Source organism: Salmo trutta, chromosome 26 (assembly GCF_901001165.1).
Source record: "Salmo trutta chromosome 26, fSalTru1.1, whole genome shotgun sequence".
Taxonomy (NCBI): domain Eukaryota; kingdom Metazoa; phylum Chordata; class Actinopteri; order Salmoniformes; family Salmonidae; genus Salmo; species Salmo trutta.
The window spans coordinates 42,021,589-42,044,160 of NC_042982.1; the positions used below are offsets into that span (position 1 = coordinate 42,021,589).

A 22,572-nucleotide genomic window follows, 5' to 3' on the forward strand; every position below is an offset into this window, starting at 1 on the left:
TCGCACCAATATTTCAGATGGAGTCCACTGTCTCTTTAAAAGCGTGGCTACATTCTAACCCCACCCTTCAAAGCGTTTAACCAATCCTCTACCATGACACATTATGACTCGTCTTCTGCGGGTGGTCCAATCGCAAACCGGCTTGCAATTTTCAGGCCACTAAGGGCATATTCATTTACATCCATTCTGTTGCAAAACGTTTCTAAAACGGAAGCAAAATGGAAAGAAACGGGGCGGGACGTACCTGAATTTATCCAATAGAAACTTTCGGTTTCGTTGCAAAACGCAACTGTTTGTACTAATGATTACACCAGACTCTAGTAAAAATAAGGGTGACGCGTTTGCAGCGATACAATTGAAAAGAAAGCAGTAACAAGTAATCTTGTGTGTCGGATCAGTGGAATGACAAGGGAGCAAATAGAACGGATGGAATGTACGACTAACGGTGTTCAACTTCTAGAATAAGCAGCTTGATCAACTCTCTCCCGCGCTGGATCCTCTACATTTAGGTGGGTATTTTAGATTTTATCAAAGGAAAGAAGATTGCGACAGTGGAGAAATGTTTCTCTCTCTCTCTCTCTCTTTTCTCCCTTTGCTCTTCTCTTCCAGCATCAGCGCCGCTAACCGCGACTGTCTCTACTTAGTAGGCTACCAATCACTACACATTCTGAGCAGAACTAATTGAGAAGTCTTTTTACTATGTCGTTTTTAGCTCCGATATATCTATAATTCGTCATTCTTTGACATGCGCTGATCGCTTTGCATCGCTGTAGAAACGTTTTAACACGTGCCGACCGGTGTATGAAAGCTGAACATGTATCACGTCTTGGCGTAACAATAAACATGATCTTTCAAGCCCACGTCAAATACACAACTACATTGATCGAGGGTTTTGTCTCCGTATCGGAAGTAACGTGTTTTTAACCAGAACATTTGATGTAGCCTATAAATAATGCGTGTATCTTGAAAACAATGATAACTGTTGATGTGTGCATAACTAAACAGCAAACATTGATGATGATGGTGATGATGATGGGGGGGGGGGGGGGGGCTCGACCTATGTATCTGTAGCGGAGGGTTGTGTAAACGGAAGACTGACATAGGTACCGCAGTTAAAATCACGTCGTTAGTCTTTTACCTTGGGTTATGTCCACATCAGACGATATCGTGTATGTAGACTATTGATGTGTCATCCTTACTGGTCAGCATTGCACAGGATTTATGTTGGACGGAATTATGCAAACGTGATAATGTGTTAAAGTGTTCCAAGGGATGCCTCCTACACTTGACCTTCAAGGCTTATATGTAGCCTAATTGCTCAAGACCAATCTTTTGAATCTCGGCAACCAGCGATGAAATGGCAAAACATCGGAAGTAGACCTATCTGCAGTCTGCAGTAACCATAACTGAAGGAATGGGTTAACATGAATGAGTTTGTGTTTCCATTACAGGCCATTCCTACAGCTGACAAAACTTCCCATTTCTCTGTGTCGTGTTAAAAAGAAATGTGGATGCCAGATATCTGGTGTCCTCCAGTTCACTCTCTATTAGCAATAGCCCAAATACCTAGAAAGGAGGATGATAGAATAGCTATTTGTCTGTTTTATTATAGAATAAATATGATTCATATTACAAAATGTTTTGAACCCATGGTTGTTATAGCGATGGAACTCTTGGTAGAAAGTGGTCGATTTTATTTGTTTCATATAGACGAAGTAGACTCTATTTCTATGGTGTGTTTATTCATGTTCTGGTGACATAGTACCCCCCACAGCCCCGTACCCCCCACAGCCCCGTAGCCCCCGTCCCCCCCACAGCCCCCGTGCCCCCCCACAGCCGGTTCCCCCCCACAGCCCCCGTCCCCCCCACAGCCCCCGTGCCCCCCACAGCCCACAGCCCCCGTTCCCCCCCACAGCCCCCGTGCCCCCCCACAGCCCCCGTGCCCCCCACAGCCCCCGTGCCCCCCACAGCCCCCGTGCCCCCCCCACAGCCCCCGTACTCCACATAACTTTAGATAATTAGAACGTATTTGTCAAAATGCACTTGAATTTCTGCCAATATGTAGCTAAATAAAACAGAGATCCTCTTTTACATTAGGTAACCTTATAGTCTTATTGATCAAACAAACCATGAAAAGGTAGGCTCTCTCTCTCTCTCTCTGTTATACACATCAACAACCATGAAAAGGTAGGCTCTCTCTCTCTCTCTCTGTTATACACATCAACAACCATGAAAAGGTAGGCTCTCCCCCTCCGTTATATACATCAACAACCATGAAAAGGTAGGCTCACTCTCTCCCTGAATTATACACATCAACAACCATGAAAAGGTAGACTCTCTCTCCCCCTCAGTTATACACATCAACAACCATGAAAAGGTAGGCTCTCCCCCTCAGTTATACACATCAACAACCATGAAAAGGTAGGCTCTCCCCCTCAGTTATACACATCAACAACCATGAAAAGGTAGGCTCTCCCCCTCCGTTATACACATCAACAACCATGAAAAGGTAGGCTCACTCTCTCACTCAATTATACACATCAACAACCATGAAAAGGTAGGCTTTCTCCCTTAATTATACACATCAACAACCATGAAAAGGTAGGCTCTCTCTCCCTCAGTTATACACATCAACAACCATGAAAAGGTAGGCTCTCTCTCTCCCTCAGTTATACACATCAACAACCATGAAAAGGTAGGCTCTTTCCCTCAGTTATACACATCAACAACCATGAAAAGGTAGACTCTCTCCCTCAGTTATACACATCAACAACCATGAAAAGGTAGGCTCTTTCCCTCAGTTATACACATCAACAACCATGAAAAGGTAGGCTCTTTCCCTCTGTTATACACATCAACAACCATGAAAAGGTAGGCTCTTTCCCTCAGTTATACACATCAACAACCATGAAAAGGTAGACTCTCTCCCTCAGTTATACACATCAACAACCATGAAAAGGTAGGCTCTTTTCCTATTTGCACATGATCAACAACTAATGCTAGCCAGAGCAATGTGAACTAAAATCGAAATGAAGGAACATTTTAGATAAACACTCTCAAATTTTTTCAGCTAGTTGGCCATTAAAATTGGACTGTTAAACAATGGGGAATAGTATGCTCATCCTTCTGCAGCTTACCTGACAATGCATTATTTGTCCCAATCAAGTACCCAAGCTAACTGGCTAAAGTTGTCTCACTTGTTAGCTAGCTGCACTACATGACCAAATGTATGTGGACACCTGCTCGTCGAACATCTCATTCCTAAATCATGGGCATTAATATGGAGTTGGTCCCCCCCCCTTTGCTGCTATAACAGCCTTCACTCTTCTGGGAAGGCTTTCCACTAGATGTTGGAACATTGCTGTGGGGAAACATTCTTCCATTCAGCCACAAAAACATTAGGGAGGTTGGGCACTGACATTTGGCGATTAGGCATGGCTTGCAGTCGGCGTTCCCAATTCGTCACAAAGTTTCCTACCATCTCCATCCGTCACAGCTGCTGTCTGACTTATCATCGCTCGCTATCCCTAGCCAGCATTCCTAAATGCAAGTGATGATTAGTGCGTGGAGAGAAGAGCATCAATTCATTCATACATGCTAATGAACAGTATGTAGGCGGTGACTGGAAGCAGGGGTCGTGGGATGTTGCCGGTACCCGTTAAAGCTCTGCTCTCTACAGAGCTTTTGTGGCGGATTGAAATAACTGTCTGGTTTTTTACATTTTAGTCATTTAGCAGACGCTCTTATCCAGAGCGACTTACAGTAGTGAATGCATACATTTCATTTAATTTTTTCTGTGCTGGCCCCCCGTGGGAATCGAACCCACAACCCTGGCGTTGCAAACACCATGCTCTACCAACTGAGCTACAGGGAAGGCTGGTTATGCCGGCTACGGCCTTGCTGCGGCTGCCTGCCTGGTTGTGTAGAGTCTCTCTAAATTCAGTCTAGGGTTATGTGGACGCTTCCATCAGTACAAATGATTGTGAAGTCCAGTCCTGCTGAGTTTGAGAAACATCTTAATAATATATTCCACAGTGTCTTGGGTTTTGCGTCGGTTCAACAGTAACTATGAGTGATGTGCAACTTCCAACGTCGGCTTAAAAAGTCATAAAGCCGGAAGTGACCATTAGCAATGCTAGAATCTGACCTCATATTTAGAATAGGCCTGTCTCAAATGGCACTCTTTCCCCTATGGGTCTTGGTCAAAGTAGTGTACTATGTAGGGGATAGGGTGTAATTTGGGTGGTGCGCTCTCACAGGATGTGATGTATGGCGTTACCAGTTGGGTCGAAGGTTAAGCTCCGGCCTCTGTTCTGTTCTGCCTGATTTGATTTAGGGATGCATCTCGAATGGTACCCTATTCCCTTATTTATAGTGCACTACTTTAGACCAGGGCACAGGGAATAAAGTCATGCTCTGTGTAGAGAATAAGTGCCATTTGGAACACAGGTTAGAATCCTGTGGAAGTGAAGCATGTACCTGATATCCAATCGGGACCGATACAGGTTGGGTAATTTTTTTATTTTTTTTTAAAACACAGAGATTGTCCCGAGGCAGAAACATGGAGCTGCCACAGGTAAATTCATAGTTTCTCCAAGTCCAAGTCTTTTCTGAATAGTGCTGATCTCATCAATGGTTCCTTTCTAAACAATGTTTTCACGTTTCCAACCAAAGCTAAATAATATGCAGAAGGTACAGGCAGTGTGTAGGGGTTGTCAAGGTGGCGCGGCAGTGTGTAGGCGTTGTCAAGGTGGCGCGGCAGTGTGTAGGCGTTGTCAAGGTGGCGCGGCAGTGTGTAGGGGTTGTCAAGGCGGCGCGGCAGTGTGTAGGCGTTGTCAAGGCGGCGCGGCAGTGTGTAGGGGTTGTCAAGGTGGCGCGGCAGTGTGTAGGGGTTGTCAAGGCGGCGCGGCAGTGTGTAGGCGTTGTCAAGGCGGCGCGGCAGTGTGTAGGCGTTGTCAAGGCGGCGCGGCAGTGTGTAGGCGTTGTCAAGGCGGCGCGGCAGTGTGTAGGCGTTGTCAAGGCGGCGCGGCAGTGTGTAGGGGTTGTCAAGGCGGCGCGGCAGTGTGTAGGGGTTGTCAAGGCGGCGCGGCAGTGTGTAGGGGTTGTCAAGGCGGCGCGGCAGTGTGTAGGGGTTGTCAAGGTGGCGCGGCAGTGTGTAGGCGTTGTCAAGGTGGCGCGGCAGTGTGTAGGCGTTGTCAAGGCGGCGCGGCAGTGTGTAGGCGTTGTCAAGGTGGCGCGGCAGTGTGTAGGCGTTGTCTCCAGCTTCCTTTCTCTCCCTTCTCCCCACTCCCTCGTCTGTCATGGCAGGGCCTCAGTTGGTGCCTCCAAACTTATTAGACAGACAGACAGACAGACAGACAGACAGACAGACTCCCTTGTTATTAAGTGTTGATGTGGTGGTCTGGTTTCAGCATGGGCCCATAGAGAATTCCCCCCCCCCCCCCTTTCACAGATCAATGAAAGAAAAGAAAAACTCAGAGGAGGATACAATATCTGTAACAGGAGTAAAGAGCATCAATTAATTTAACACAAACACATTCTTCATTTCAGCTCGGTACACACAGCCAGGTGAAACATGAAACCAATCTGCCTGCTGCTAAAGCTGAAAAACAAGTTGTAATTCAGACCAGTGGCTTTAGGAATCCTACCTTTTTATATTCCTCGAGGTTGGGGAATGGTCGACTGTCTACTTTTCCATGGTTGTTTCCCAAATGGCATCCTATAACTTCATATGTAGTGCACTACTTTTGATCAGGAGTAGTGTTGGGGGCCGGGAATAGCGTAGGGTGACGGGAGTAGCGACGGGGAGTAGCGTAGGGTGACGGGAGTAGCGACGGGGCGACGGGGAGTAGCGTCGGGGCGACGGGGAGTAGCGTCGGGGCGACGGGGAGTAGCGTCGGGGCGACGGGAGTAGCGTAGGGGTGATGGGGAGTAGCGTCGGGGTGACGGGAGTAGCGTCGGGGTGACGGGGAGTAGCGTCGGGGTGACGGGGAGTAGCGTCGGGGTGACGGGGAGTAGCGACGGGGAGTAGCGACGGGGAGTAGCGACGGGGAGTAGCGACGGGGCGACGGGGAGTAGCGTAGGGGCGACGGGGAGTAGCGTAGGGGCGACGGGGAGTAGCGACGGGGCGACGGGGAGTAGCGACGGGGCGACGGGGAGTAGCGTAGGGGCGACAGGGAGTAGCGTCGGGGCGACGGGGAGTAGCGTCGGGGCGACGGGGAGTAGCGTCGGGGCGACGGGGAGTAGCGTCGGCAGTAGCAACTGGGCGACGGGAGTTGCGATGGGAGTGGCGACGGGGAGTGACAACGGGGAGTAGCGTTGGGGAGTGGCGACGGGAGTAGCGACGGGGAGTAGTGTAGGGCGACGGGGAGTTGCGTCGGGGTGATGGGGAGTAGCGTCGGGGCGATGGGGAGTAGCGTCGGGGCGATGGGAGTAGCGTCGGGGCGATGGGAGTAGCGTCGGGGCGATGGGAGTAGCGTCGGGGCGATGGAGTAGCGACGGGGAGTAGCGACGGGGAGTAGCGTCGGGGCGATGGGAGTAGCGTCGGGGCGATGGGGAGTAGCGACGGGGAGTAGCGACGGGGAGTAGCGTCGGGGCGATGGGAGTAGCGTCGGGGCGATGGGGAGTAGCGACGGGGAGTAGCGACGGGGAGTAGCGTCGGGGTGATGGGAGTAGCGTCGGGGTGATGGGAGTAGCGTCGGGGCGATGGGGAGTAGCGACGGGGAGTAGCGACGGGGAGTAGCGTCGGGGCGATGGGAGTAGCGTCGGGGCGATGGGAGTAGCGTCGGGGCGATGGGGAGTAGCGACGGGGAGTAGCGACGGGGAGTAGCGTCGGGGCGATGGGAGTAGCGTCGGGGCGATGGGGAGTAGCGACGGGGAGTAGCGACGGGGAGTAGCGTCGGGGTGATGGGAGTAGCGTCGGGGTGATGGGAGTAGCGTCGGGGTGATGGGAGTAGCGTCGGGGCGATGGGGAGTAGCGACGGGGAGTAGCGACGGGGAGTAGCGTCGGGGTGATGGGAGTAGCGTCGGGGTGATGGGAGTAGCGACGGGGCGATGGGGAGTAGCGTCGGGGCGATGGGGAGTAGCGTCGGGGAGTAGTGTAGGGAGACGGGAGTAGCGTCGGGGTGATGGGCAGTAGCAACTCGGCGACGGGAGTTGCGATGGGAGTAGCGTCGGCAGTAGCGTCGAGGCGACGGGGAGTGGCGACGGGACGACGGGGAGTAGCGTTGGGGAGTGGCGACGGGGAGTAGTGTAGGGCGACGGGAGTAGCGACGGGGAGTAGTGTAGGGCGACGAGAGTAGCGACGGGGAGTAGTGTAGGGCGACGGGGAGTTGCGTCGGGGTGATGGGGAGTAGCGACGGGGAGTAGCGTAGGGCGACGGGGAGTTGCGTCGGGGTGATGGGGAGTAGCGACGGGGAGTAGCGTAGGGCGACGGGGAGTTGCGATGGGGAGTTGCGTCGGGGCGATGGGCAGTAGCGACGGGGAGTAGCGTAGAGCGACGGGGAGTTGCGATGGGGAGTAGCGTCGGGGAGTAGCGTCGGGGCGACGGGGAGTAGCGACGGGGAGTAGCGTCGGGGCGACGGGGAGTAGCGTCGGGGAGTAGCGTCGGGGCGACGGGGAGTAGCGTCGGGGCGACGGGGAGTAGCGTCGGGGAGTAGCGTCGGGGAGTAGCGTCGGGGCGACGGGGAGTAGCGACGGGGAGTAGCGTCGGGGCGACGGGGAGTAGCGTCGGGGCGACGGGGAGTAGCGTCGGGGAGTAGCGTCGAGGAGTAGCGATGGAACATGTAGCCTCTATTCTGTTTGCTCTGATGGTGAGGGCTCACAGAGAGATTCCCCATCTGGGTTTAGCTGGGTGTTTTTAAAAATGGAGGTAGAAGAACCTCAAGATGATGTCACGGAGGGAGACGTGCAAAACATTAGGAACGCCTTCCGAATATTGAGTTGCACCTCTTTTGCCCTCGGAACAGCCTCAATTTGTTGGGCCGTGGACTTTACAAGGTGTCAAAAGCGTTCCGCAGGGATGCTGGTCCATGTTGACTTCAATGCTTCCCACAGTTGTATCAAGTTGGCTGGATGTCCTTTGGATGGTGGACCATTGTTGATATGCAGAGGAAACTGTTGACCGTGAACAACCCAACAGCGTTGCAGTTCTTGACACTCAAACCGGTGCGCCTGGCACCTACTACCATACCCCGTTCAAAGGCACTTAAATATTTTGTCTTGTTCATTCACCCTCTGAATGGCACACATACACATCTCAATTGTCTCAAGGCTTAAAAATCCTTCTTTAACCCGTCTCCTCCCCTTCACCTACACGGATTGACGTGGATTTAACAAGTGACATCAATAAGGGATCATAGCTTTCACCTGGTCAGTCTGTCATGGAAATAGCAGGTGTTCTTCATGTTTTATCCAGTCAGTGTATAGGGTTTGGCTGGGCGGGCGGCGAACCACTTGGCTCAAATCCTGCAGTTTCAGTGCAATTAGAGTTAACTTGGAAGTAACCCTGACAATATTATAGGGTGGGTGGCTTCTGAAGGAGGTCTCCTGGTTCTGTTTCCTAGCCTGGTTAAAACCCAATTGTTCAGTCTAGGTTTTTAACCAGGCTAGGAAACAGAACCAGGCTAGGAAACAGAACCAGGCTAGGAAACAGAACCAGGAGGCCTCCTTCAGAAGCCACCCACCCAATAATATTGTCACGGTGTTGGCATTTGTAGCCTGGTTACCATTGTGGTGAAAGCAGCATTCAAACTGCTACAACCAGGCTAGGAAACAGAACCAGGCTAGGAAACAGAACCAGGCTAGGAAACAGAACCAGGCTAGGAAACAGAACCAGGCTTTAATAGACTCACAGTGTTTTCTCTCTCTCTTATTCAACATTGAGTCAACAAGAAGACAGAGGTGTGGGAACTTAAACAAGCCCGCTGCGGGAAAGGAGAGGGATGAATATTTCATATTTTTATTTAACTAGACAAGTCGGCTAAGCACAAATTCTTATTTACAATGACGGCCTAGGAACAATGACTGCCTTTGTAACCGATGTGAAATGGCTAGTTAGTTAGCGGTGGTGCGCGCTAATAGCGGTTCAATCGGTGACGTCACTCGCTCTGTGACCTTAAGTAGTTATTCCCCTTGCGTTGCAAGGGCCGCGGCTTTTGTGGCGCGATGGGTAACGATGCTTCGTGTGGTGTCAGTTGTTGATGTGTGCAGAGGGTCCCTGGTTTGAGCCCAGGTTGGGGCGAGGAGAGGGACGGAACCTACACTGTTACACCTTGTTCAGGGGCAGAATGACACATTTTTACCTTGTCATCTCTGGAATTCGATCTAGCAACCTTTCGGTTACTGACCTAACGCTCTAACCACTAGACTACCTGCCGCCCCGAGTAACCTTAACTGGAATGCTGTAAAAACACAGCTATTATTTACACATCAACCTTCTTCTGCAATGTTAAAAGAGTTCCTCATACAGAAATGCCAGCTAAATGTTCAAAAGAGGTTAGACCTAAGTCTGACATCCAATTGTTTTGTCTCATTAGATGTAGGTTTCTACTAGTTGTTCATTTTGTTTACTTCTGTCATTTTAGAGGGAGTTTTGCTGAGATGTAATACAACCACTTGGCTTGTCAGTGATATCTACCCCAGTGGGGGAAACGACCAGTGGCTGTCAAACACCATGGTGTCAAAGGAGAACAGATGTCACTAAGGGGTGAACAATCACAGGGAGGGACCAACACCATACCGCACCCTGGGCCTGTTGACATCTTGAGACCGAGTGTTAAAACAGTAACTTCAGTCTAGACTCACTTGAGGCCAAGGTCCTGTTCGAAATACTTTCCTTCTCTCTTCGAGGTCTAAAGCACAGACATAGGCCTAGAAGTGATTGTTTAGGTGAATGTAAGATTACCATCCTTTTTTTTTTTTTTTAGTTACACCAATCCAACAAATTCTGCTCTACTTTAAGGAAGGTTGGAAATAAGATGCATTACTGAAGACAGGGGCGCAACTTTGGTTTTAGAAGTGGGGGGGGGGGGGCGTTTATTTTTTGGATCCAGTCGGATAAACACTCCAAACAGAGTAACTGACAGCTCGGTCCTAAAGCACACCGTTGCCTCATTTTGTATCACATTCCAATGTTTGAACTGGGGGGGGGGACAAAAATGACATTTCAGAATGTGTGGTGGTGGGGGGGGGCATGTCCCCCCCCCCCGTACCCAGTGAAAGTTGTGCCCCTGACTGAAGTATTTGAACAGGTCCCTGTACTGCTTAGCCACTGTACCAGTGGGTATCATAAGTATTTATCCCCTTGAATTTTTTTCACATTTTGTTGTGTTACAAAGTGGGATTTGAAATTGCTTTTCTTCATTGATCTACAAGAAATGCTCCATAATGTCAAATTCTACAAATTTTTACAAATTAATAAAAACTGTATAACAAAAATATAGTTACATAAATATTCACCTCCTTTGTTTAGGCAAGCCGAAATTAGTTCAGAAGTAAAATGTGGCTTCACATAATAAGTTATATGGACTCACTCTGTGTGAAACAATAAGGGGTGACTACCCCTTCCTCTGTCCCCCATACACACAGTACCAGTCAAAAGTTTGGGCACCTACTCATTCCAGGGTTTTCTTTATTTTTACTATTTTCTACATTGTAGAATAATAGTGAAGACATTTATGAAATAACACATATGGAATCATGTAGTAACCAAATAAGTGTTAAACAAATCAAAATATATTTTAGATTCTTCAAAGTAGCCACCCTTTGCCTTGATGACAGCTTTGCACACACTTGGTATTCTCTCAACCAGCTTCACCTGGAATGCTTTTCCAACAGTCTTGAAGGAGTTCCCACATATGCTGAGCACTTGTTGGCTGCTTTTCCTTCACTCTGCGGTCCAACTCATCCCAAACCATCTCAATTGGGTTGAGGTCGGGTGATTGTGGAAGCCAGGTCATCTGATGCAGCACTCCATCACTCTCCTTCTTGGTCAAATAGACCTCACACAGCCTGGAGGCGTGTTGGGTCATTGTCCTGTTAAAACACTGGCTGTGATGGGAGAACATAGGGCTTTGCATTTAGCTTTGTTGCAAATCCATTATCCAACACATCACTGAGTAACTGGCTGCATCATGGTATGGGTATTAGGGATGGGACGATTTTTCTTGTTGACTTTTTAAAATTAATTTTCTATTAAAATTATACAAAAAATTAATTAAATTCCATGTGAATTCTCAATGCAGCTGCACTGCTGCCAGCAATGGTTTGAGTCTCACAGTACGTCCCTTTCAGATGGCTAAGTATTGCACCTGTTCTACCATTACTCTACCTCCATTTCCTTCTCATTTAACTTCTCATAGTATTGCCATACAGGACTTCCCTGCTGTCGCTTGCCTTCCTCTGCCATTTTTCCAACTGTTAATTAACAAAATATTTTTTTTCTCAGCTCCTTGCACGTCGACTCCATGTGGCAACTCCCATTTCTGAGTTTTAAGACTCGATTCGGCTAGGAATCGACTCCTGAAATTCTGTATTTTTGGGAACGGAGCAGACTGATTTTAGTTGCTGTACTTCCTAGAACAGAAACACTTGTATCTTTTCATAGTGAGCTAGCGAGGGGAGGGGCACAGTGTAAGCAGGTGGGCCACCAGGCAGACTGTCAGAACCCTGCACTAGGCCTATCTTTCACCACTCATAAGCTGTATCTCGCAGTTTCTTAGCTTGCAATGTCTCTCAACTTCAGTAAAGCAGGGCCTTGTAAAGTCCACGCCCCGACCAAAATGATTAGGCTAGGATATTCTACACTCAACAGGCCAAAGACTGAACACACACTCGCGTCATTAGCGAAGAGTAAGAGCAGGGGTGTAATCATTAGTCCAAACCATTTGCAACTAAAACAACAGTTTCTATTGGACAAATTCAGGCAGGTCCCTCCCTGTTTCTTTCCCAAACGTTTTGAAACATAATCGGCGTAATCGGCGTACGTGGGGGTGGGGGGGGGGGGGGCAGAAGGAACCAAGGTGAGCATATGTCCTGGTAATCTGAATTAGAGGTCTTCAGGGATCCACCTCTACCCGACTACCTGAGAACGGTTATGTGTAAATTTAACTGACTTGTACAGATAAGGGTCCGTATAGATCCGAGCAGGAGACATTTTATAATTTATGCTGCTGCGCTTGCTTTTTCACGAGAGGGGAGCGTGGCGTATGTTGTTGTTGGTCAATCATAAGTCATCAGAGGCAATAGGCTACAGTTATAGTGCCTCCGTGTGTGGCGAGAGTTAGGAGATTGAATTCACTTTTTGGACCCGTGGAAAAACTCCTAAGCTGAATTTCACAATGTAATGTCTTGCATGCCTCGTAAATTCACCAAGGTAGCCTAAAATGTGCCTCCTCCTCACTGATTTTATTTAAATGACAACTTTCTCCAGGCCTTCATAGCCTATTGTCTAGTTAGGCTATAACAGAAAATATGCTTTGTGATATCTACTGCACTGTGATTTGAATTTTGTGGTGGGGGGGGGGGAAGAAAACAACAAAACGTAACATTAAGGATCCCATCCCTAATGGGCATGCTGGTAATCATTATGGACTGGATCGTTTTTCAAGATTTTTTTTTTTTTTAGCGTAATGGAGCTAAGTACACACAAAATCCTAGAGGGAGAACCTGTCACATTCTGCTTTCCACCAGACACTGGGAGAGGAATTCACCTTTTCAGCAAGACAATAGCCTTAAACACAAGGCCAAACATAGCAATCTAGTCTGTCTGAGGAGACCGTGCTTTCCTCTCCTTTCTGTATTTCCCATCATCTTATCAGTTGTTGCTCGCTGTCGGGATGCCACGCACACACACACACAATCTAATATATGCTGCAGAGGCACACATCTCTAATAGGGAAGCCTGTAGTAATTGCTTTGCTGATGTGCGAAGGCCCACCTGAACCCTTGTAATAATTGCTTTGCTGATGTCCGTAGGCCCGCCTGAACCCCTGTAATAATTGCTTTGAGGGAAAGGGCAGGATGACAGCATTGTGTGTGTGTGTGTGTGTGTGTGTGTGTGTGTGTGTGTGTGTGTGTGTGTGATCGCTCTTTTCAATGATGTTACATCTGCATCACAGATAAAGTGCGTGTCTGTTACTGTGTATCATTACTGTTTCATAAGGTGTTACTGTGTATCATTACTGTTTCATAAGGTGTTACTGTGTATCATTACTGTTTCATAAGGTGTTACTGTGTATCATTACTGTTTCATAAGGTGTTACTGTGTTACTGTGTATCATTACTGTTTCATAAGGTGTTACTGTGTATCATTACTGTTTTATAAGGTGTTACTGTGTATCATTACTGTTTCATAAGGTGTTACTGTGTATCATTACTGTTTCATAAGGTGTTACTTTGTTACTGTGTATCATTACTGTTTCATAAGGTGTTACTGTGTATCATTACTGTTTCATAAGGTGTTACTGTGTTACTGTGTATCATTACTGTTTCATAAGGTGTTACTGTGTTACTGTGTATCATTACTGTTTCATAAGGTGTTACTGTGTATCATTACTGTTTTATAAGGTGTTACTGTGTATCATTACTGTTTCATAAGGTGTTACTGTGTATCATTACTGTTTCATAAGGTGTTACTGTGTTACTGTGTATCATTACTGTTTCATAAGGTGTTACTGTGTATCATTACTGTTTCATAAGGTGTTACTGTGTATCATTACTGTTTCATAAGGTGTTACTGTGTATCATTACTGTTTCATAAGGTGTTACTGTGTATCATTACTGTTTCATAAGGTGTTACTGTGTATCATTACCGTTTCATAAGGTGTTACTGTGTATCATTACTGTTTCATAAGGTGTTACTGTGTTACTGTGTATCATTACTGGTGTTACTGTGTATCATTACTGTTTCATAAGGTGTTACTGTGTATCATTACTGTTTCATAAGGTGTTACTGTGTTACTGTGTATCATTACTGGTGTTACTGTGTATCATTACTGTTTCATAAGGTGTTACTGTGTATCATTACTGTTTCATAAGGTGTTACTGTGCGTCAACATGCGTGGGTGTTTGAGAGTAGTGTCAGTCAGTTGTCAGAGCAGATTAATGATGCCTTGCTGAGCTTTGCCAAGAAAGACCCATCAAAGCCGTCAGTCAAATGTCACAGAAGATAAGAGACAAGCGAAGGGCAGGGCCTGCTCTAGGCATAAGCCACAGAAGCGGTTGCTAGGTCTACCTAAACTTGTTACTTCTGTGAACTTTCATAATCCTCCGTCACGAGGGAGAATAATTAGAATATATCTTTAAGAGAAGGGTGTTTTTGGTATCGGAATGACATGACACAAATTTCTGCGAAATGGAATGTAAATGTTGATATTAGATGGCAGGGACCTTCAACATTATTGTGTTCAAGTATTTCTATTAGAGCTTTTCTGGCAGATGATGTTTAAGATCCGTTTTCTGTCTGTGTCCACGTTTCCATCCATAGTTTTTAGTAAAGTCATACTGTGTACATGGTTTCTATTATTTTTTATTTTTCGCAACAGCTGTGATGGACACAAGTAGGTTCTGGTACATTTTTATAAATGCTGACAGATCATTTTGTTCGTTTGACATGGTGGGATCTTTTTGTGTCGGTAAAATGTAATTATGTGCAAATATTGATCTAACAACCATCATCTCGGAGTAAACGTGGAATTACGCCCTGATATGGTATGTGGTCCTCCTACGATGACTTGGGAAACCATGCAGTTTTATTAGGATACAGATGAAATAAGTTCATCAGAACTTCACAGGGTGGTGAAAGTGAACGGTATGAGCTTGATGCTCCTTTCCAATAAATATTCTCGCTCTTATTCTTCATCATCATAGACTAGCCTACCCGTACTGTATCTGGGAGCTGTTGGCTCGAGCGCAGGTGCCAAGACCAGAGTTGGCACATTTTCTATTTTACGCTACAGTTTTCGTGACAAAACTATCGGTAAAGTTGAAAATGCAATGGAAACACATTGAACTTCAGATTTTCTTTACGATACATGAAAACTTAAGGGGAAAAAAACAACATTTTGTGTGCGTTGTCATCACTCGCTGGATATTATCAGCAACAGGTCAGTTTGGTGGAAACACCACTGGTTGGACAATGCGCGTAATATTTTCTTTATGCAGACTTTAGAATATTCACATTTTTTTTTAAATCTGTCGCCAATCGGATGGGAACCTAGCTTCTGTGACCAGAAATCAAAGCCTTTGTTTATTAAAACATTTTTAGGATGGGGGAGAAAAAAAATGTATTTATGCCTTATTTCCCCAAAATGTATACTCTTAGCTTTCATTTCACACCAAATTTCACATGTTCCTATAAACTTCACATGTTCCTATAAACTTCACATGTTCTTATAAACTTCACATGTTGGTACTCATGGGTCCTTTTTCTGTGGCTATGACCCAGAGTAACGTGATGTCACACCACCTACTCTGTAAATCAGAGCCTGTCTAACTGCTCAGGGACAAATTAGAGAGCGGAGGTTTGGACGTCTGGTTCCTGGACGGGAACGTTTCTCTCAGCCCAAGAAACAAACTGAACACTGGGAAACGAGTAAAAGACCAGTTGAAAAATTAGAACAAGGTGGTTGTAAAAATAGAGATTTCCCTCTGAGGGATACATATAATCTTTGCATCTTGTTTTTAGATTGTCTTTTTGTTGCTAAATGTGTCACTGGGGGGAAGTCCTAAATGCTTATGACTTAAGCCTGACTGCTGAATAGTGGAGCTGTTCGCTCTCTCGCTCTATCCCTTTCTCTCAGTGTCTGTTTCTCTCCCTCTCTCTGTACCTCTAGTCTGTGGCCTGGATTCATTCCTATGGGCTTGTGTCAGCTGAGGGCCTTGACTGTGTTAAGGGTTTTTCTGACAACTTTATGATGTCGGCCTTAGCCTTTCTTTTACACCATAGTTGTACAGTGGTTTTGGCGTGAGATCCATAACCTCGTCAGACCGAGGGAATGTGTTCGTAACTGCTTTCTGAGGTCAAAGTGGAGCGTCTCTTCCGTAGCCTACATTTCTCCTGAGGGGATTTGTCATTATGTTGAGGGTAATTCCTACATTGGATATAAGGAATTCCTTTGTAATTTCGTGTGTGTGTGTGTATTTAACTAAAATAACAATACAAAATAACTTGTACAGCTCAGTTCATAGTTTTACTGTGCTCTCTTTGTGAAGATGGGTCAGTACAGTATAATGAAACTAAGATGTGTTTTGCTTTTCTGAACAGAGCATTTTTTAGGACCATATATGAAGTGAACCATTTGAACCTTTTTGTTGGTTCAAGCCTTAGCTTGATTTCTACAAGCAGTGTACACATGATCTACAAAGTTATGTAATAATATGTTTTTATTCTGTCCTTCCCCAGGCCTGATGGAGCTGGGCACGCGACAAGCGCTGACCACCGGGGAACACACAACACGCTCTGCCCCCCATCGCCGACCTTGAAAGGAGGGACACTCCGCTACTCCCAACCTTCCCTTCTCCCCTCTTCCACTACCTCCTCTGGTACACCTCTGTCCTCCTCCTCCCCCTCCCTGGTCCTGAGATGGTGATGGTGATGATGATGAAGCTGAAGCAGAACCTGCTGGTGGCCTGTCTGGTCATCAGCTCAGTCACAGTCTTCTACTTGGGTCGTCACGCCATGGAGTGTCACCACCGCATCGAGGAGCGCAGCAGCCAGCCTGGGGACCAAGGGGTTCTGGGGGGCCTTCAGGGGCCAAGAGGGTTGCTCCTGGGGGGCTCTTTGAGCTCCTCCGCCATCCTGCGGGGCTCCGGTCCAGGGGGCCATAACCTCTCCGTTCCATTTGTCTACAACAAGGACATGCCCCTAGTGTTCATTGGAGGGGTTCCCAGGAGTGGGACAACGCTGATGAGAGCCATGCTGGACGCTCACCCTGAAGTTCGTTGTGGAGAGGAGACCAGGGTTATTCCTCGTATCCTGGCCATGAAACAGATGTGGTCGCGGTCGGGGAGGGAGAAGATGCGTCTGGACGAGGCCGGGGTGACGGACGAGGTCCTGGACGCCGCCATGCAGGCCTTCCTCCTAGAGATCATCGTGAAGCACGGCGAGCCCGCCAACTTCCTCTGTAACAAGGACCCCTTCGCTCTGAAGTCCCTCTCCTACCTGGCTAAGATCTTCCCGCATGCCAAATTCGTGCTCATGATCCGGGACGGACGCGCCTCTGTCCATTCGATGATCTCACGTAAGGTGACGATCGCTGGCTTTGACCTGGGCAGCTACAGAGACTGCCTGACCAAGTGGAACAGGGCCATAGAGACCATGTACACTCAGTGCCTGGATGCCTCAGACAAGTGCCTGCCGGTGCATTACGAACAGCTGGTTCTCCATCCAGAGAAGTGGATGAGGACGTTACTCAAATTCCTGGACATTCCCTGGAACGAGGCGGTGCTTCACCATGAGGAACTCATAGGGAAAGCAGGAGGTGTCTCCCTCTCCAAGTAAGTAGTGGTGTTGGGGTTGTGTGTGTGTGTTTGTGTGTGTGTGTGTGTGTGTGTGTGTGTGTGTGTGTGTGTGTGTGTGTGTGTGTACGTACCCTGAGCCTGCATGTTGCTGAACTTCAGGCATGCCGGTCTCCTTCCCGATGTGTTTCTGTAAACCCAACTAGCTTGTAAATCAGGGGTCAGTGACCTTGTAGTCTATGAAGTGTGAAACAAGGCTTTATACCGATAGATGACAAAACGTGACTTGAAGGAAAAAGGCAAACCCTCTAGAATACTTCCTGTGATTTAGTGGCGAGACAAGGTGTGGGCAGCCAGTGTCTTCAAGGATTTTACAAACCCAGGACAAGGAGCTCCAAATGAGGACGAAGCCAGGAAGAACCTCCGTGCATCACCTCACTGAGCTATCAGGGCCACAGTGGCTCTTCCACTCCTCATTCTGAGTGAAGTTCAGCCGCCATTTTGGATCTGGTTCTGAACCGAAATGGTTCTGGTTCTAGAACACAGGCCTCTGTTCTTAGCTTCTGGTTCTGGAAGCTGTCTGCTCTGTTCTGAGCTGCTGCCGCAACAAGACGCTGATAAGTAACACATTCCTGTTGGCTCTGATGGCAGTAATAACAAGCAGCTATCCTTGGGGATGCTTCCTGTTTACGAGACACTGTCTCCTCCTTCACTATTACGTAGTCGAATGGCTCAATGCTGTGGTTGAATCATAGGCATGCATCCCAATTGGCACCCTATTCCCTATACAGTGCACTACTTTTGACCAGAGCCCCAAAGGGAATAGGGAGCCTATCTGGGATAGACCCATAGCGCAATGTTATGGTAAGCAAGCACGATTCATCACCAGGCTGACAAGGTGTGAGTGGTGAATGGGTAAGGCTCTACCTACTACATTCCCTTCCTGGTGCAGTGAGACAAGTTAGCACTGGTCCATGTAACTCTCTCTTGCTCTCTCTCTCCCTCTCTCTCTCCCTCTCTCTCTTTCGCTGGCTTGCAACTATTGTTCTTCCCAGAGGGGAGAAAGAGAGCGAGGGAGGAAATGGTGATGGCCCAGAGAGAAGGAAGGATAGTAAATCTAGTAGTTGAGTAGGTAGATCAGTAGTAAACTTTTTTTTTAAAACATTTTTATTGTTGAAAGTCAACAACACACATTTCTTACTCCAGGTCAGTTTCTACAGCCTTCCAGGGCCTGAAATAACATCCTTGTTGTTCCAGGAGGCCTCCAAACATTAATTTACTGTCCTTCTGTTGGTTATGAATCATTCTAGAGCAGAGCTAGGTGAGAAACCTCACTCATTAGTCAGCCGCACACAGTAGAGGGGGGGGGGAAACGTTCCTAACCCATTTCTCAGTCCGTATCCCAAATGGGAACCTTATTCCCGTTGGGCCCTGGTTCTAAAGTAGTGCACTTTAAAGGGAATAGGGTGCAATTTGGGACTCGGCCTTTAAAGCTCTGCCCATTGCAGGGTTTCCTAATGGCCCTGAGTCGTCAGAGTTGTTTTGGTTCTATAATTTTGGAGGTCGGCCTCTGGAAGTCTTCAAGGAAACACAGTGGGGGCACTCCACCTCCTGCCACGTAGAACCATACAAGCGCCCACTCCCTCCATGTCCCCTGCAGAAATTTGGCTCCACTTTTTTTTGTTATTGTCTGCAGATGAGAATGCTCATGGTTTTTTAATAAAAAGCTTATGGTCAAAGTCCACTGAGCACGTCATCTTAGAGGAACCCCCTCCCTATCTCCTTGCCCCCCCCCCTCTCACACACCCGTCCCTCTTCTCTCCAATGTCTTTCATCTTGGTAAATATCGTTATTGAATACATATTTAATCTCTTCCCCTCCACTTCTTCTTCTTCTTATGGTTTATCCCTCTTGCTCCCCTCGTGTGACTTCCTATGGGACTGCATCCCAAGTGTACACCCTATTCCCTATATAATGCACTACTTTTGGTCTGGGCTCAACACCCTATTCCCTATATAATGCACTACTTTTGGCCTGGGCTCATAGGGAATAGGGTGTTGTTTTGGGACGCATGCTGGTGCTGAACAGAGCAGAGGGAGGGAGAGGGAGAGAGGGAGAGAGAGGGAGAGAGGGAGGGAGAGGGAGAGAGGGAGGGAGAGGGAGAGAGGGAGGGAGAGGGAGAGAGGGGGGGGAGAGGGAGGGAGGGAGAGGGAGGGAGGGGGAGAGGGAGGGAGAGGGGAGGGAGAGAGGGAGGGAGAGAGGGAGGGAGAGGGGAGGGAGAGAGGGAGGGAGAGAGGGAGGGAGAGAGGGAGGGAGAGGGGAGGGAGAGAGGGAGGGAGAGAGGGAGGGAGAGAGGGAGGGGAGAGGGAGGGAGAGGGGAGAGGGAGGGAGGGGAAGTGAAGGATCAGAGAGGAGATCCTTAAAACAGACTTGGAAGCAGCCATCTTCCAAATCTTTGTCAGAGAAGTGAGTTCAACAGCATTGTTCACCACTACACTGGACAGATAACACACCCCCCCCCCCCCCCCACCACTCTACACTGGACAGATAACACCCCCCCCCCCCCCCCCCACCACCACTCTACACTGGACAGATAACACCCTCCCCCCCCACCACCACTCTACACTGGACAGATAACACCCCCCCCCACCACCACCACCACCACTCTACACTGAATGCCCTCTTAACACAATTTCATAAAGCTCTATGGTAGATGACATATAATGTAATGTAAAAGGCTGTGAGCTCTTCCTACCAACGGCCAGACCAGCTGCAGGGCAGCCAACTCCCTGTGTCCCAAATGGCACCCTATTCCCTAAATACTTCTGGAACACAGCCTCTGTCTGGGTATGCTGTGTTTGTAGCCATTCTGTACAAGTCTTTCACATTAGCGTCGTTATAAAACAAAGGTTCGCGGAGGGAGGGGGCGCTGTTTCTTGGACGAGCTGCACTTTGGACATTGCCCAATGACCTGAAAGCTATTGCTGGGCTCAGGGCCATGCTTACAGGGGGGGGGGGGGTCTCAGGTCATGGGAACAGCAGAGAGCAAGAGAGAGAGACTGGGCCTGCTTATGGTGGTGTGTGTGTTGGGGGGGGTCTCAGGTCATGGGAACAGCAGAGAGCAAGAGAGAGAGACTGGGCCTGCTTATGGTGGTGTGTGGGGGGGGGGGGGTTCAGGTAATAGGAACAGCAGAGAGACCAGAAAAGAGAGACTGGGCCTGCTTACCAAACGGCACATTATTCACAATGTTGTGCCATGCTTTTGATTCGGGCCCTAAGTGGGCTCTGGTCAAAAGTAGTGTACTACATAGGAAATAGGGTGCCATTTTGGATAAAACCAGATATCTGCAGCCTATACATCCAGAGAATAGTATGACGTTCTGATTTGTCTACATTATCTTAGAAACGGATAATGAATGAGGCTTCATTTAAGCCTTAAAAGTTATAATTTGTTTAAAGCGGGGCCAGAATATTTGATAGAGAACAGGCATGCCTGTATAAAGTACGAACATGAAACCATGTCAGATCGTCACCATTTCTATCTGCAAAACGTTGCAACCTCTTGAACGCTACCCAGGTCAGAGGTCACAGTAGAAGTCACATGGCTCGTGGTTGTTTTGTAGGGATTTGGTTCATTAAGCTAACAGTATATAAACAATGGTGCTCTGGTCCGTAGAGAGGCCAGGCAGCATCTTCCGAGAGAGAGACACGCACACCGTTCTCCTAGGGACAGTGGGACAGTACCTCATGAATTGTTCATTTTTTTTTCTTCTTCGTCTTTACACTCCAGGGATGGATGGAGGGAGGGAGGGAGGAATGGGGAGAGGGAGGGAGAAAGAGAGTGGGGGATTGAGAATGAAAGATAGAAGGGGGAACTGTTCTGTGGTACATTGATTGTTTATATATATTTTTTCTTCTCATCCCCCAATTGTTTACCCCAGCTGTTTGTCTGACTTCCTGGTTGGCTCCATATTGACCCTCTCTGAGAAGGTACTAAAGTGATCACCCTAACATGGCCCAGACTCGACCATCAGCTGCACTATCCCAAAAACAGACTCAATCATCAGCTGCACTATCCCAAAAACAGACTCAACCATCAGCTGCACTATCCCAAAAACACACTCAACCATCAGCTGCACTATCCCAAAAACACACTCAACCATCAGCTGCACTATTCCAAAAACACACTCAACCATCAGCTGCACTATCCCAAAAACACACTCAACCATCAGCTGCACTATCCCAAAAAACACACTCAACCATCAGCTGCACTATCCCAAAAACACACTCAACCATCAGCTGCACTATCCCAAAAACACACTCAACCATCAGCTGCACTATCCCAAAAACACACTCAACCATCAGCTGCACTATTCCAAAAACACACTCAACCATCAGCTGCACTATCCCAAAAACACACTCAATCATCAGCTGCACTATCCCAAAAACACACTCAACCATCAGCTGCACTATCCCAAAAACACACTCAACCATCAGCTGCACTATTCCAAAAACACACTCAACCATCAGCTGCACTATCCCAAAAACACACTCAACCATCAGCTGCACTATCCCAAAAACACACTCAACCATCAGCTGCACTATCCCAAAAACACACTCAACCATCAGCTGCACTATCCCAAAAACACACTCAACCATCAGCTGCACTATCCCAAAAACACACTCAACCATCAGCTGCACTATTCCAAAAACACACTCAACCATCAACCATCAGCTGCACTATCCCAAAAACAGACTCGGCCATCAGCTGCACTATCCCAAAAACAGACTCAACCATCAGCTGCACTATCCCAAAAACACACTCAACCATCAGCTGCACTATCCCAAAAACAGACTCAACCATCAGCTGCACTATTCCAAAAACACACTCAACCATCAGCTGCACTATCCCAAAAACAGACTCGGCCATCAGCTGCACTATCCCAAAAACAGACTCAACCATCAGCTGCACTATCCCAAAAACACACTCAACCATCAGCTGCACTATCCCAAAAACAGACTCAACCATCAGCTGCACTATCCCAAAAACACACTCAACCATCAGCTGCACTATCCCAAAAACACACTCAACCATCAGCTGCACTATTCCAAAAA

At 47.7% G+C, this 22,572-nt stretch overlaps 2 protein-coding genes across 3 annotated transcripts in view; one reads left to right on the top strand and one right to left on the bottom strand.

Moving 5' to 3' along the window:
* Positions 1 to 229: 229 nt before the first annotated feature.
* Positions 230 to 22,572, top strand: part of LOC115163805 (protein-tyrosine sulfotransferase 1) — a 74,691-nt gene continuing 52,348 nt past the window's right edge. Inside the window, exons 1-2 of one of the 2 annotated variants that reach the window (XM_029715985.1) lie at positions 230 to 509; positions 16,403 to 17,496. In XM_029715985.1, coding sequence (XP_029571845.1) covers positions 16,583 to 17,496 — 914 coding nt within the window. In that variant the 5' untranslated portion in view covers positions 230 to 509; positions 16,403 to 16,582. The remainder of the gene's footprint in view (positions 510 to 16,402; positions 17,497 to 22,572) is intronic. The other variant, XM_029715986.1, reaches the window with a different exon arrangement.
* Positions 5,742 to 7,838, bottom strand: LOC115163927 (DNA-directed RNA polymerase II subunit RPB1-like). Its single transcript, XM_029716121.1, has one exon. It carries the CDS (start codon positions 7,836 to 7,838, stop codon positions 5,742 to 5,744), a length of 2,097 nt encoding a protein of 698 aa, XP_029571981.1.

Coding starts and splice junctions, on each gene's coding strand:
- LOC115163927 (XM_029716121.1), bottom strand. CDS start 7,838: ATGGGGAATCTCTCTGTGAGCCCTCACCATCAGAGCAAACAGAATAGA.